This window comes from Panthera tigris, chromosome C1 (assembly GCF_018350195.1).
Source record: "Panthera tigris isolate Pti1 chromosome C1, P.tigris_Pti1_mat1.1, whole genome shotgun sequence".
In the NCBI taxonomy this organism is placed as follows: Eukaryota; Metazoa; Chordata; class Mammalia; order Carnivora; family Felidae; genus Panthera; species Panthera tigris.
Genome location: NC_056667.1, coordinates 212657917 through 212674863, shown reverse-complemented (window position 1 = coordinate 212674863; position 16947 = coordinate 212657917). Strand labels below are relative to the sequence as shown.

General features: G+C 40.0%; 1 protein-coding gene across 8 annotated transcripts in view; it reads right to left on the bottom strand.

Annotated features, from left to right (window-relative positions):
* The window catches only part of GIGYF2 (GRB10 interacting GYF protein 2), a 146385-nt gene that overhangs the window by 106063 nt on the left and 23375 nt on the right, over nt 1-16947 (bottom strand). For 3 of the 8 annotated variants that reach the window (XM_042995654.1, XM_042995655.1, XM_042995657.1), the window contains exon 1: nt 100-739. In XM_042995654.1, the coding sequence (XP_042851588.1) occupies nt 100-155 (56 nt within the window). In that variant the 5' untranslated portion in view covers nt 156-739. Of the gene's footprint in view, nt 1-99; nt 741-8420; nt 8505-16947 lie in introns of those variants that run through there. The other 5 variants (XR_006220995.1, XM_042995653.1, XM_042995656.1 and 2 more) reach the window with 3 other exon arrangements.

Sequence of the window (16947 nt, the reverse complement as noted above, 5' to 3'; positions counted from 1 at the left end):
TCATTTCTTGCCTCGGCCCTAGAATCAACCATTTCTCCAGGGAGCCTGATTCTCTTTGGTGCATATTAAGAGCACAATTTAGGGGCCAAGAGTACTCACTGCTGCCAGGTTGATCTTTTGTTTTCTTTCCGATTATTCTTGGACTTTGAGGTCATTTAGTCCAACTCCTGTAAGACAGGTTGGAACAACCAGGAAAGACAACATGCCCACAAAGAAGTGATCCAACCTCTGTTGAAGGGCCTTCCAGGAAACTGCTTTCCATCAAATTCATGTAAAGCTGGATTCTTTCCTGACGAAGTGGACTTAATACCCCCTCAGAGCTGAGGCTGGGAATTTTACATACGCACTACCTCGTTTCATTTCATTTCAGCTCTGCAACAACCCCGGTAACAAACAAGGGTTACACAACTTGCCCACACAGAGCAAAGATGCAAACATAGGTTTTCATGACTAAAAAGATCAAAATCCTTCCAGCAATACATCTCAAAATTTTATTTAAAATAGCCAGGGTTTATTCTGCCACACGTTCATTTTAAAATAGATGTCTTTTATTAGAAATTATTTTAACGTATCTTTCTTATACTGAGCCGATATGCTCGCCAATCGTTTCTACCACTAGAGGGCATATCTAGGTGCTCTTTCGAGTGAAAATCGTTCCCAAAGTGGCAAACAGTCACAATGCCTCAAGAGACTTTCCTTCTCATGGCCCAACATCCCTAATCTGTTCATCAGCTCCTGACAAGTGGCTTCAAATCCACTCACCACCCCGGTTCCCTTGCAGTGGATCCCCATCACCCATGCCCAAGAGCTCCTCCAGCGTCCAGGACTGAATACTTCTTACAGGCACCACATCGATTAAGAGTAACGTAACCAGAGCGCATTCTCAAGAGATTCCTCCAGCTACTGTGAAGAGAACAGCCAAACAAACGGAGAGTAATTCAAACAAAGACGGTGGCCTGAATAAGGATAATTGTGCTCTACCTAATAATCGACAAATCCTATTCCAAGTCCCTCTTCACCTGCAGACATTTGGAAAAGCTAACTCATACCTGGGTAATAAATATCCCTAAAACCCCACCAGTGACCTTTAACCTCTCTTGGATCTTGCTCCATACAAGCCTCTCTTCTAGAAATTTAATCCCTATCTGCTTTCCCCTTAGTCTCGAAGTATACCTAAAAGTGATGTGTTTAGGGGCTCCTGGGTGGCTCAGGCAGTTGAGTGTCCGACTTCAGCTCAGGTCATGATCTCATGGTTCATGAGTTCGAGCCCCAAGTCAGGCTCACTGCAGTCAGTGTAGAGTCCGCTTCAGATCCGCCGTCCCCCTCTCTCTGTGTCCCTCCCCCACTCACGTGGTCTCAAAAATAAACATTAAAAAAAAAAAAAGTTGGGGCTCCTGAGTGCCTCAGTCACTTAAGTGTCCAACTTCAGCTCAGGTGATGATCTCGCAGTTCACGAGTTCAAGTCCTGAGTCAGGCTCTGTGCTGACAGTCAGAGCCTGGAGCCTCTTTCAGATTCTGTGTCCCCCTCTCTCTCTACCCATCTCCCACTTGCGCTCTCTCTCTCAAAAATAAAAATTAAAAAAAAAAGTCCCCTCTCTCTCTGCCTTCCCTTGCTTGCGCTCTCTCTCTCTCTCAAAAATAAATTTTAAAAAAATTTTCTATAAAATACAATTGTTAGGGGTGCCTGGGTGGCTCAGTCGGTTAAGCATCCGACTTCGGCTCAGGTCATGATCTCATAGTCCATGAGTTCGAGCCCTGCGTCAGGCTCTGTGCTGACAGCTCAGAGCCTGGAGCCTGCTTCAGATTGTGTCTCCCTCTCTCTCTGCCCCTCCCCTGCTCATGCTCTGTCTCTGTCTCAAAAATAAAAACATTAAAAAAAATTTTGTAGTAAAATTTTTTAAAATTTAAAGCTGGAAATAATTTTTAAAAATAAAAAATAAGTAACAGTGATTTGTTTAAAACCCCTTTAATGCAGCATCCCCCCCAGCTATGCACCACTGCATGCACCCCCAAACTATGCACCACATTCCCCCAGTTATGTACCTCTTCCATTCAGAAATATCCCCAACAACCTCAATTACGGGTCACTTCAAAACCCAGAGCAATCTGGATTCTCCCCTTCAATTCCACTACTCCAGTAGAGTTCACAAATAACATCACCAAATCCAAGGGACAATTTCCTATCTTTGTCATCATCTTCCTGGCCATACTGAGATCTGTTTAACACAAGAGGCCCACTTCTATTGTAAGTAGTAGCAACTAACAGGTAGCAGTAGCAGGGCCTCCTAAAACCCATGATACCCCCAAAATCTTCACTTATTATTGTCCCAAATCCTAATTTCAGCTTACGAAAGCAATATGAAGTGTCAATATAGATGTGTGAAGTCAAAAAACATTTCTGGGTAAGCTTCTGATTCTCAACTCTGGCTCTGACCTCTCCCCTAGAGAACAAGGCTTTCATATGCAATCACTTACAGCCTCTCCACTTTAGCCCCAAACCCTACTCATCAGCTTATTCATTCCAACCCCCTTCATCACCATATTCCCAAAGGCAGATAAGGACACCACCATCTAAACCACTGGATTACCAGTCAGGGAATCACGCTTTACTCATTCTACCATTGCCCATACCTAATTACCAGATCCTACCAGTTTTAAATCCTACATCTTGGGGTGCCTGGGGGCTCAGGTGGTTAAGCATCCAACTTCAGCTCAGGTCATGATCCCACAGTCCACGAGTTTGAGCCCTGCGTCGAGCTCTGTGCTGACAGCTCAGAGCCTGGAGCCTGCTTTGGATTCTCTGTCTCCCTCTCTGTCTCTCAAAAATAAACAAACATTAAATCCTAAATCTCTCAAGCCATCCCATGGATCAACTAACCCATTATTGTCCACACTTTCATTTCTTACCTGGACTGCTGCAACAGCATCCTAACTGATATACCCAGTCATCTTCCGTCTCCCACAGAACTATACGTATATTCCCAATGCAAACCTGAATAAAATGTCCCCTGATTAACAACTGTTGACTGACACACGATGATCAAATAAAACCCAGAGCTTCTTAACACAGAAGGGCTGCCTCCAAGCTCATCTCTCCCACACTTCACACTATAATAAACACAATGTCTCAGAGTTCCTCTCTCAAACTTGCTGTTTCTTGCCCCCTTGTCTTTACACATGCCTTTTCTGCTATCAGGAATATATTCCCAAACCATTTTCACTTGGGCTCCTAGGAGGAGAGGTTAAGTGAAAGGAAGGGAAAAAAGAGTCGAGTCAGAATGAGGAGGATGAGGGGTTGGAAAGAGAATTGTAGAGGGAAAGGAAGAGAGGTCGAAATCCTTAAGACCTTGGCTAGACAAAAGTACCTGCTCAACCTTCACGGATCTAACTGGCTAGTGGAAGAAAAAAACTAACAAATGGTCATACAAATACACATACAGCTATTGAAGGATTCTGGAGAAAAACTTGACCCAAGTTATATCTTAAGATTATTCTGGATGCTGTAGGGAGAACCATAAGAAGAATGAAAGCCCGAAAACATCAGGCCACTGCTGCAATGGTTTATGTCAGAGATGGTGGTGGCTTATACTGGGGTGATGGCAATAAACAGAAATGAACAGATTTCAAGAGATATGTTGGAGGCGAAATTGACACAACACTGTGATGAACTAGATGTAGAGATACAGAAGTAAAAGAAACCGAATATCCAGAAAACTCCAAGACTTCCGGCTTGAGCAAATGGGCACACAGTAGTATTTAAGATTAAAAGAAATAAGTAATCCAAAAGTAGGTACCATGTCCTTTCATCTTTGTTGCGTCAGCACCTAATCCAAGGCACAGAATATAGGAGGCAGGTGAGAAATGTTTTCTAAACAAATCTTAACATTCTCTTCTAAAATACACCCCTGGATAACATCGAATTACTATCCCTTCAGACTGCATAGATGTCTTTTACTCTTTTTGAAAACTGGGATGATTAATGCATCCCATCCTCCAGAATTTCTCTCATCCCCCACAAAGATGATGGCTAATAACCCAGCAACCTCAGGTTTCCCTTCTTTGCCTCCATTTCTCCCCACCCCCTTGAGACTTGAATGCCTTCATCCAACATTTACTAAGTGCCTATGTCCAGTAAGCTAGGCTAAACATGTGCTTACCAAAACTGAGAAATACAGTGCCGTTCTTCTGTTCTCTTCTGAGTAAGGAAAACACATAGAAACACAACACAAAGTCGTAACTATTTCAACACAGTTATAAACAAAGTGCTTCAGGGGAAACAAATACCTCACTTTCTTGCAAGGTAACACTTGGGAAAACTTCCTTAAGACCATGTAATGAGATACAAGAAAACTTTAAGGCAATTCCTTGGCTCCTTCCCCATAAAGACGACTAACTATCTGCAATCATTCCCCCTATGATAAATTCCTTAATCATCTACATTTATCTATTTTCAATCCAATATATGTATTTATATATATAAGCATATATATATATATATATATATATATAAAACAAGTATAATGAATTTGGGGTTTTTTTTAAATGTCTTTAAGTATACATAACAAAATTTTGCCAAAAAAAAAAAGAAGAAGAAGAATGGGAGGAAGCAAACCAAATGTTAGCGATGGTTCTTTGGATGGCAGGATTAAGGATAACTTGGATCTTTTCTTTTTCTTTTTGTACTACTGTTTCCTCCAAGGTTTTCTGGAACAAGCGTGAATTACCTTGTTACTGAAACTAACAAAAAATTTCAAAAAACCTAAACCTACCAGATTTAAAACCAAAAAAAAATGTTTTTCTTAAGGTAGTACTTAGTGTTTGGTCAAGGGTAAAGCAAAGAGGCAGGGGATGGGAACTAAACTAACACAACCTTTCTGGTGGTCAATCTGTCCGTACATCATCCAAAGCCTTAAAAATGAAACTGATTTAATAACTCTACTTCCAGGGAATTATTCCAAAATAAATAAGCAGCAACACAAACAAAACTGTTGAAGGCTGTATACACATATTTATAATAGAAAAACATTAAAAACAACTTCACTTTCCAACAATTCATTCACTCATTTAACAAATATTTATTGTGTACCTATTATTTGCAGGCACTGGATACAGCAGTGAACAAAGTATACAAAAATTGAGACCAAAGTACTTGCCCTCAGTGGAGCTCACAGTCTAGTGGGAGCTGGAGAATGGAATATAAATAATAAAGAGAATAAGTGAATAAAATGTTTACCATGTTCTATTTGGATATAGGTCATGAAGAAAAAAATAAGCAGAGAAGATAGGGAATAAGAGGAAGACATTATATATAGATAGTCAGGAGAGGTCTAAGGTGGCAACATCTGAGTAAAAACAATGGTTTTATTCCTAAAAACAATGTGCTCCTCCATTAAATCTATCACACCCTTTTGAACTGCTTTGGTGACTATATAATACATACCTTTATCCCAAATACAGAGATAAGCTAAGACCTAATGACTCCACAGACCTACCTTAACGAGTCCATGTATACAGTCACCCGTAGTCTGTTTCCACCACAACTGTCAACACTCTCCCATCGTCACTACTATCCCAAGTACACCTCTTCATTTTCTCCGTCTTTCATTGAACATTTATATTTTACATCGTAATAAAAATTATGATCTTAGGAAATAAAGTATAACTAAATGTTTCTGTATGGTTCAGAGTTACACACTGACTAAATGCAATCACTCTAAACTTTGATTCTAAAGTATTCTGGACCCAGCTCCTTGCCTCAAGTTTCACAACCAATGTAATGTTACATGCAGAAAAGCACAGTAGCAGCTTCTACTTATACTGCAGCTTTCTAGTTCAGAGTTACCAGAGTTCCTTAAGGTTCTCATATATTCCCTTTGTCAAAAGGAATTTTCTTTTTTTTTTTTTTTAATGTTTATTTATTTTTGAGACAGACAGAGCATGAGCGGGGGAGGGGCAGAGAGAGAGGGAGACACAGAATCCAAAGCAGCTCCAGGCTCTGAGCTGTCAGCACAGAGCCCGACACGGGGCTCGAACTCACAGACCGTGAGATCATGACCTGAGCCGAAGTCGCTCAACCGACTGAGTCACCCAGGCGCCCCAGCCAAAAGGAATTTTCATAGCTGGTAAAACAAAAAAAAAGGCAGTGTGCCTACTTAGACCCCCACTCCTCAGTTTATATGCATTTCATATGACTAAGGGAAGGCTCCTAGGCTCTAATAATGATGCCTGAAGGGTGACAATTAGGTAAAGCTACTGTTTAAGCAGGAGACTGGTAACTGTCTTCTACTAAAGTTACTTCAATTCAAATTTGGTATAAAGCACTGGGCTGATCAAACAAAACACCATCAAACATGACTTCTGAGCATCACTGAAAAAATGTGTACCATGCTGTTGATGGACTGGGTCACTGACTGATGGACTGACACACTGAAATGACTTTAGGAACCCATGATTTAGGGCAGGGGCCAGAAAACTTTTCTCTGTAGAAGGCCAGAGAATAAATAAACTTTTTGAGTCAGATGGCCCCTCTTGTAACCACTCAACCTTGCCACCGTAGTATGAAAACAGCCTGATAATATGGAAACAAACAGGTGTATCTGTGTTCCAATAAAATTTTATTCAAAAAAACTTTATTTATACTTCCACGGGCCATAGTTTGTCAACCCATGGTATACAGCATCCAGCTAAATGTGTACTGACTCTAGAACATCTCCAGTAGTTTTTTTCTTTTGTTTAGGCTAAATTCCTGGTGTTGTCTCTTTTTCTTAATAGATGATGGGACAGAGGGGGTAGGGGACAACTTCCTTAAATTAGCTGACAATTTTAATCATGTTTTTACAATGAAAGAAACACGTGTAAATACAAAAGAGAAGCAGTTACAAATTCTAGATAAAGGCAGAAGAGTCACACACAAAATGGTTTACAAAATGAGCTATATGGATTTAAATCCACCATATAAAGGAAGTTAATAAAATGTGAATAAAGATGTAACTATGAGAATGTTCATCAAAAATATTTTTGTAATAATGGAAAACTGAGAATGGCCTATGTACGCTACATCTACAAGTCTAGTTAAATAAACGATGGTACATCATACAATGCAACCATTTAAGATGATAGAAAACATTTATTGAAAAAAAAGATACTTTTGATGTGGTTATTTTTTAAAAGCAGGTTACAAAGTTGAATGTACAGTATGATCCCATTTTCATGAAAATAAATGTACACACACACAAATAAGCATACACAGAACCACCTGGAGAGATAAACCTATTTACAGTGGTTATCATGGATGGTAAAATTGTATCTTCCTCTGGCTTACTTGTAATTTCTAATTTCTTTAGAAACATATTGATTCAATAATAAGAAACTTGTTTTTTAAATATAAACTAAAAACTAAAACAGGTACAGCATTACTTAGGTCAACATTTCCAAAATAAATTATCAAAGTATAGAACTTGCATCAGTTTTTAGAATTTCAAGTAGAGATTTCTCCTCAGTCTCCAAATGCTGACTAAAAAGGGCCGAGAAAATTTAGGAATTACATATAAAAAGAAATGCATAAAATAAGTTAATATGTGTCCTCAAATAGGGAGTTACTACAGAAGTCTGCATCACTTTTCAAACCACCACCACCTAAACAATCAAGAATATTTAAAACACTATTCCAATTTATCTACTATATACTGCCTCTGGTTCAAGGTTTGAAAAGAAAAAGCAACTATTCATGCCACTGACGAGAGGATCTTCAATCACCAACACTGGGGGGAAAGGAAGAAGAGGGGGAAAAAGTCACACTACAATGTGATGGATCTCAAAATTCCATAAGAATTCCATTCAGGGTCCAAACACATCTGTAAGAGACTCAAAGGTCAATTAATTGTTATTATGGCAAATGCTATCCCAATCTTAGATGGGCTACAGTTAATAACCAGTATAATTCTGGACCACCTGCCTAGCCCATCAATAAAAAAAATTCAAACAGTAATTCAATAAAAGTATGTTTTCAAAGAAGTCTAGGAGTAGCACTTACAAAACAGTATTGTAGCAGAAAACATACAGATAAAAATATGACAATTATATGTAAAATTTTATATGTACCTAGACAAGGGCTGAAACAAAAAGCAAGTAATTTGCTAGGGTGGTGGGACTGCAGGGAGTCCATTATCATTACAAAACCAGACCAAGAAAATTTCATTATCATTACCTAGCCAGACCTAGAAAAGTTTTTTAAATATAGAATGCAGTCATTGACCAAACAGAATTTATTCCTAGACAAGCTACACTGTTTTCAACTAGGCACATAAATCAAAATCTCAAAAACATGTACATTTATAAACCACCCAACATCTGTAAAAATACCTTACTACTGTACTAGTAGTACATCCAATATCAAGCAGGACGAGATTCTGAAAACTCACCATTCAGGCCCAAAGTTCAGTGTCTGCGTTTCCGCTGCCATTATTTTCCGTATTTTTACAATAGATTTTTATATGTGGAGAAACCTGTTAAAGAGAAAAATATCTCCATACAGTTAGTCAAGAGCAAATGCAGAATTCCAGCCCAGAAAGTCTAACTAGGGTGTTTCATTCATTCCCGGGGCAGCTATCAGAATGGGTTTTAATCCGTGTTTACAACAATCTAGCAGGCAATGTGAAATTAACAAATCTACCTCACATTTCAATTCACATCTTCTTATGTGGGAAAAGGAGACGCGGTATAAGGTGAAGCCCATGAGATGGGTGGATGCAGACCACACAGGGCACCAGGGACCAAATTAAGGACTTTCTCCTTCAGCCACTGAGCAATAGGGAGTGAATGAAAGGTAACAGATTTACATTTTAATTTATATTAATTACTCCTTTGCAATGACTCTCCCATAACCAACCATGAGCTATATTCAAGATTCTTAAAATAAGCACCCCCCCTTTCCTATCTCACAGCTTCCACTACAACTCTCCCCCACTTTCTGCTTAGCACTTTACACGCTAGTGATTATTTTAAAACACTGTCTTGAACCATCAATTTCATGAGTGACCTTTCAAAAGCCATTTTAAAATATCAGAGCTTAAAGTGAAGTAAGTCAAACAGGGAAAGCCAAATGCTGTAGGGTACTTCTTGTGTATGGAATCTAAAAGTGCCAATGAGTACTCAGAGAAACCAAGAGTGAGTGGTGGTCACCAGGAGCTGGGCGGTGGGGGAAACGGGGAGATATCTGGTCAAAGGGTACAAAGTTCTAAGTTACAGCATTAACAAGTTCTGGGGACCTAATGCACAGCAAGGTGACTATAGCTAATAATACCATATTATATACTTGAAAGATACTAAGAGATTAGACCTTAAATGTTCTCACTACAAAAAAGAAATAGCCATTACGTGCTGGAATGAGGTGTTAGCTTGATGCAATGGTGGTAATCATTTTGCAATATATAAATGTATCAAATCAACACACTATATACTTTAAACTTACACAATGCTATATGTCAACTACATCTCAAATATGGGGTGGGGGGTGGAGGATATCAGAGCTTAAAAATGGAAAATACTGTAAATATTGTAAATATACTGTAAATATCTCCAAGATAAATTCACATCACCCTGACTTTTGTTTATGTTTAGAAGATCTAAAAAAAAAGTTAACTGGAAAAATATGCCTCAGGACACCTGTTGGTAGAGCATTCAACTTTGATCTTGGAGTTACAGGTTCAAGTCCCATGTTGAGTGAGAGATGGCTTAAAAATATTAACCAGAAATTGGTCAAAAATGCAAAAAAGGCAAAGTAAAAGTACGTTAATGTCTATAATCGGCCATTAATTTATCTGCCCTGTGGGAAAAAAATAAAAGGAAAGAAAAAAAGGGAAGAAGCTCAGTGGGTGGGGAAAAAAATAAAATTAAAAAAAAAAAAAAAGGGGCATCTGGATGGCTCAGTCAACTGAGCAGCCGACTCTTGATTTTGGCTCAGGTCATGATCTCACGCTTCATGAGAACCTGCTTGAGATTCTCTCTCTCTGCCCCTCCTCCTACTTGTGCGCGTTCTCAAATTAACATTTAAAAAATAAAAATAATAAATAAATAATAACTTATCTGCCCTCCTCCTGGAAGGTATTTCCAGCCCGATTTCAACCCTGAGGGTTCCAAGATGTCCATATTCTAACTTAATTTAACCCTGTTCCCTGCTACCTGACCAGGCAAGCTTATACACCAGACTTAAGCTGAGGTCAACTTAGAGCCCGCCCCACCTCTTAAGCAACTAGTGATTCAAGAATACAATACATAAGGGGTAACTGAGTGGCTTAGTCAGTTAAGCGACCAACTCTTGATTTTGGCTCAGACCATGATCTCACAGGTTCCTGAGATCGAGCCCCAAGTCAAGCTCTACACTGACAGCACAGAGCCTTCTTGGGATTCTCTCTCTCTCTCTCTCTCTCTCTCTCTCTCTGCCCCCTCCCGCTCACCTCGCACGCACTCTCTCTCAAAAAGTAAACAAACTTTAAAAAAAATTTTTTTTTAATGTAAAATAAGGGGCTCCTCAGTGGCTTAGTTAGGCGTCCAACTCCTGATTTCAGTTAAGGTCATGATCCCAAGGTTGTGGGATGGAGACCCACATCGGGCTCCGTGCTGACACTCTCTCCCTCTCTCTCTCTCTACCTCTCCCCCTATCCTTCTTTCCCTCTCCCTTAAAAGAAACATTTATTTTTAATGTAAAATAAAAAGGGGTGCCTGGGTGATGCAGTAAGTCAAGCACCTGATTCTTGATGTGCTGATGGCACAGAGCCTGTGTGGGATTCTGTCTCTCCTTGTCAGCCTCTTCCCCACTTGTGCACTCTCTCTAAATAAGTAAATTAAAAAAAATTTTTTTTTTTTTTAATGTAAGAGAGCTCATGATCTGAGCCAAAATCAAGAGCTGGTCACTTAACCGACTGAGCCACCCAGGCGCCCCTCGCAGACCACTGAAGGGAAAAAAATGTAAAATACAAATTTTAAGTAATTAAAAAACTCTAGCAGAGTTTACTTCACAGGATGATTTCTTCCTTAGTAATACATAAAATAAAGAATCTCCCAACTGATACATGTTAGATTCCATTAGATTCCATTAGATTCCATTCCAACTGAAATGACTTGTCAAGGTTATGATGATCAGACCCCAAGTAAGGTGCCCACTGTAAATTAATACAGATATGCTGCTTACAAATCATCCCTGTGACCATACTTGGCATAAATCAATCAGTGTGCCTTTAAAAACTATGTGGACCTACTTGACTAATAAACAGACGTGCAGAGACTACATCAACTATAAGACTTTACTGTAATAAAAAACATCTTGAAGGAGTGTTTTTACTACCATTTTAAACCCCATCCAGCCAATTGTTTTATCCTCAAACCCCTGGGGCACCTTGACCATCAGAAAACAGCTCTTAATTTATAAAGCAAGTCAAGATTTGAACCAGACTGGGGGAATGCAAGCTGGTGCAGCCACTCTGGAAAACAGGATGGAGCTTCCTCAAAAAACCAAAAATAGAACTACCCTACGACCCAGCAACTGCACTACTAGGCATTTATCCACAGGATACAGGTGTGCTGTTTCGAAGGGACACATGCACCCCCATGTTTATAGCAGCACTATCAACAATAGCCAAGTATGGAAAGAGCCCAAATGTCCAATGATGGATAAATGGATAAAGAAGATGCGGTGTATATACACACACACACATATAGACACATACACAGTGGAGTATAACTCGGCAATCAAAAAGAATGAAACCTTGCCACTGGCAACTACGTGGGTGGAACTGGAGGGTATTTTGCTAAGTGAGATTAGTCAGTCAGAGAAAAACAAGTATCATATGACTTCATTCATATGAGGACTTTAAGAGACAAAACAGATGAACATAAGGGAAGGGAAGCAAAAATAATATAAAAACAGGGAGGGGGACAAAACAGAAGAGACTCATAAATATGGAGAACAAACTGAGGGTTACCAGAGGGGGTGTGGGAGGAAGGATGGGCTAAATGGGTAAGGGGCATTAAGGAATCTACTCCTGAAGTCATTGTTACACAATATGCTAATTTGGATGTAAATTAAAAAAATAAATTAAATTTAAAAAAAGAACAAACAGGGGCGCCTGGGTGGCTCACTCGGTTGGGCGTCTGACTTCGGCTCAGGTCATGATCTCACGGTTCATGAGTTCGACCCCACATCGGGCTCTGTGCTGACAGCTCAGAGCCTGGAGCCTGCTTCGGTTTCTGTGTCTCCCTCTCTCTCTGCCCTCCCCTGCTTGTGCTCTGTCTCTTTCTCTCTCTCTAAAAAATAAATAAACATTAAAAAAATTTTTTTAATAAAAAAATTAAAATTAAACAAAGAATAAAAAAAGATTTGAACCAGGCTGAATTTATAAGGCAAATGACTCTCAATTAAAAACTGAATTATTTGACAGCTATGCAAATATTAAAATCATTTAGAGATTTAAATCCCCCCCCCCCTTAAATTACTACCTTAAGGCCACACAGGTCTTGGAAGCACAAAACTCCAAGGATACCATCACAGCAAAGGATGCAAATGGAGGCCCTGGAGTTGAACGCATAACCTGTATAACTGCCGGGAGCAGTCTTGAATTCCAGGACGAAACCCAGGAGCAGGCAAGGAAATCCTGTTCCAGTCCCCTTTATCATTCTACCTACAAACCTTTCAGGTAGTGCCCAACTACCAAACTACACAAACATTAAAAACTTAGTTTCTTTAACACCCTGAGCTGGAAACCTAATTACCGATTTATAACATGGTTTCCATACAAAGATTACTTCCCAATGTAAAGATTTCTGAAGAATTCTTAAGAACCTAAGAATAATCATCCAAGTGATTTAATTATCAGCTAAAGAGATCTACATTACTCAGAATGATACTCTACTCAGGCTCTCTTTTATGAATTGAAGCAGGAAATCTAAGAGCCATGTCTGTTGAAGAAATCTCATTTAAATTCTTACAGTACTGTAATCTCTAATTCTCAAGTCCCCACCTCAAATTGCTCCTTCCAAAATCGATTTAAATGAGCTCAGTCCTAATTTTTTATGTATCTAACAGAGAGACTCTCTTACCCAATGCCCCTGAATTATATATTAGAATGGAAACTGAGCCTATTTCTCAACTGTCCTTTCTAAGATGCAGTGAGGTACTGAAATGACACAGGTTTCGCCGTGAGCTAAATGTTGTCAATGCAAAGCTCCAGGCTTGCGATCCTTAGAAAACAGCTCTGAATTTTTAGAGCAAGTCAAGATTTGGACCAGACTCTGGATGCTGTGCTCCCACCATGTTCTTCTGTCTCTCTAGACTGCGTTTTCTTGAAACTATCCCCTCTTCTTTCCTCCATGACCAGCGCTGTACTGGTACTGCTTTCCTATCTTCATTTCCTTCCTATTTAGCTGCCATTCCCCCAAAGCTTCTAACTTCCCTGAGCATACCCATGGTTTATTTAACTACAAACTGTATAGGTATTGCCTTGAACCTTCTGTTGTCTACAGTGGTGTTCTCTACTAGCACTTAGGGTAGAACTCTACTAAATCACAGGGTTAGCAAGGAACACACAGGGAGGGGGGGTGTGGGGGGGGGTGACTGTAAAAAGAGCAATAAAAACTTCTCCCACAAATTTCCAAACTGCTTCCCTTGGGAAGGGTCCCAGCCCTGCTGTGAATAACAGATTTTTTTTTTCACCCATGACCTATATGGCATTTCCAGCTGCCTGCTCCTCCTATATATCTACCTCAACAACAGATCAACAAGATACCATTTTTTTTCACAGTCCAATAGTCAGCCAGACTCAAAAACCCAGAATCATCTGCAGCTCCTTCTTCCTCACTGCCTGTCTCAAATTCAATCAGTTCCTCCTTCAAGATTCTTCTTGCATTCTCCTCTCATTATAATTAAACCTTTGTTAACTCATGTTTGGATTATTACAATAAAATTTCCAACTTGCTTCCCTGAATCACCCTCTAACTACTGACATCTAACAACATCAATCTTCCTAAAGCACAACTCTGGTCATGCCTACCCCTCTGTAAAACAGTCAATTAAACCTACCATGTAGGGTCAAAACTGGTATTTCAGGTCACCACCAACCTGATCATCTATACCCCTCTCCTCAACTCAACCTCCTATGGTTTCACCTCCAAACTCAAGGCCAAATGAGAACTTTCTATTCTCCACTGCATTGTCCTTCTGTGCTTCTCTGTTCATGCCATTCCTTTGCCCCAGAAGGACTGCCTTGCTCTACCTCCCTTACAGTGGCCTGCATAAAACCAAGGATCCATTCAAGTATCTACTCCATTTCCTAAGTAGAAGCAGCACTGCTCTCTCTGGAAAGGAAAATGTAAACATAAGATGCAGAAATGGGGGCACCTGGGTGGCTCAGTTGGTTAAGCATCTGACTCTTGGTACCAGCTCATATAATGATCTCACAGTCGTAGGATCGCCTGGTGTCAAGTCTCTGCACTGCGCGTGGAGCCTACTTGGGATTCTCCCCCTCCCTCCCTGCCCCTCTGCCACTCACGCACTCTCTCAAAAATAAATTAACTCAAAAAAAACAAAAAAAGATGCAGAAATGGAATGGAACCTATAGGATTCAATACTGAGATGGCAGTGCTTTTTGAATCAGTATATAGAACTTGAAAGCAAAAAGAAAATGGAAAAGAAAACTTGGGAGCAAAGACTTATAGTTTTGATCAAAATGAATGCACCTAAGGAAACACCCCAAAAGACCGTTAATATGAACCTTGAACTCTAGTGTAGAGTCAAGATGGGGATGAGAAAACAGATTTGGAAGTAAATCTACACAACTGCAACCAAAATTGAATGAAACTATCCCAAAGCAGAAATCAAACAGGAACAAGCTCAAGGGACAAGAACAAAGCCCAGCAAACACCATGCGGGAGGATACTGGCAGGAAGAGAAAGACTGCGCAGTTAAAAATCTCTAACACTAACCTTTCACCCTATCATGGACCCTCACTTTCTCCACATTCACTGTATCTATAACAGAAAGGAGAAAGAGCCAGGATCTTTGGGGAAGATTACTCATTTGTTCAATAAGGCTAAAAACTAAAATGAAGATTGGTAAAATAGTGCCCATATCATAGAAGACTTTGTATTTTATATCCCAAGGGCAATGAAAGGCTATAAAAAGATCAGGGCAAGAAAATGTCTAGAATGAAATCTGCACTTCAGGAAGATCATTCAAGATGCCAGGAGGAGAATGAATTAGCAAGAGCTAACGTAAGGATGCCTGGGTGGCTCAGTTGGTTGGGCATCTGGCTCTTGGTTTTGGCTCAGATCATTATCTCATGAGATCAAGCCCTGCACCCGGCTCTGCACTGGCAGCATGGAGTCTGCTTGGGATTCTCTCCCCACCCCCCCCCCACCCCCCCAATTCTCTGCCTCTCTAAAAAAAAAAAAAAGCTAAAAGGTAAGGAGAGGTGTTAGAAATTCAGCAGATATTGTGGAAGCCAGACCTATATACCTATAGAGAAAGAGATAATGATAATAAATAATAACTACATTCACAGACATAAAAGAGGTCACCAACATATTAAATGTTTAAGGCAGGTTACAGAGCACAGAGAATCATTACATTCAACACATTTTAAAATATATTCTTAGTGAGTATACATAAATATGCCCCACGTTATTAATATTTACTTCTGAATGGTAGAATTATGGACAATCCTTTTCCTATTAAGTTTCTAACTTATGTATACAACAAAGATAGTACAGGCACAATTTTTTTTAATGGAAAAACTCAAAAGTTTCAAACACTGAAGTCAAAAAAGGTAAAGATTGAAAAGTCTTCACTGGCTTCCACAATGAAGTCACTAGTGACCTGAAAAGCAGTTATAGAAATGTGAGGGGGATACCTGACTGGCTCAGTTGGTAGAGCATGTGACTCTTGATATCAAGGTCATGAGTTTGAGCCCCACACTGGGGGTAGGGTTTATATACATACACACCAGAAAATAGTATCTGCAAGCGGTGTATAAATTATTGCACAGAGACAACAGAAGCAAACCAGGTTGAATGGTCACCCTAGTCAAGGAACAGAACAGGCCATAAATGGAAGAAGATAAAATGATAAAATCCCTGATTCTGCCTACCAACGACCAACATACCTACAACCATACAGGGAAATGTTCTGGTAACCTCAGAGGGCTAAAGAGAAGGTAAAATTATCAGGGCACAATAGACTTCAGTTACCTTAATAATGCCGAAAAACATCCTATGAACAATTTAACATATGAAAAGGTTTAACACACAAAAATTATAGAGACCCCAGTAATAGTTCTTGAAATAGAACCAGGAGACTGGGTCAACAGTAAAAGAAACTCCATGGTTATGAAGATGATACAACAAAAGGATGAATAAACAGAGGGATCCTCATTCATCTCATGACCAAGGATGACAGTAACACACAGCACAGTGGAGAATTCTGGGAACGAGTCCTGGTCCGAGTCCTGGTCCTAGCATCTCTGAAATATAAAAGCACCCAAATCTTGCAGGAAGGATTCAGAAAAGGACATAAAATGGATATAATGCCATAAAGTGCTTCTTATGGAATATGTGCAAAATACTGTTAGTTCAGAGACCACCCTATAAGCCTATCGTTCTCGTGCCGAAAGCAACTATGACAGCACAGATAGATGGTAAGGCTCTAGCGGTTTCTCTCCTTTGGCTACTCCAATTCTGAGATAAGGAACTCAGACATCGGCCTACCCTCAAATTTTCAGAGCTGACTTAAAAACAGCTGATAGGGGCGCCTGGGTGGCGCAGTCGGTTGAGCGTCCGACTTCAGCCAGGTCACGATCTCGCGGTCCGTGAGTTCGAGCCCCGCGTCAGGCTCTGGGCTGATGGCTCGGAGCCTGGAGCCTGTTTCCGATTCTGTGTCTCCCTCTCTCTCTGCCCCTCCCC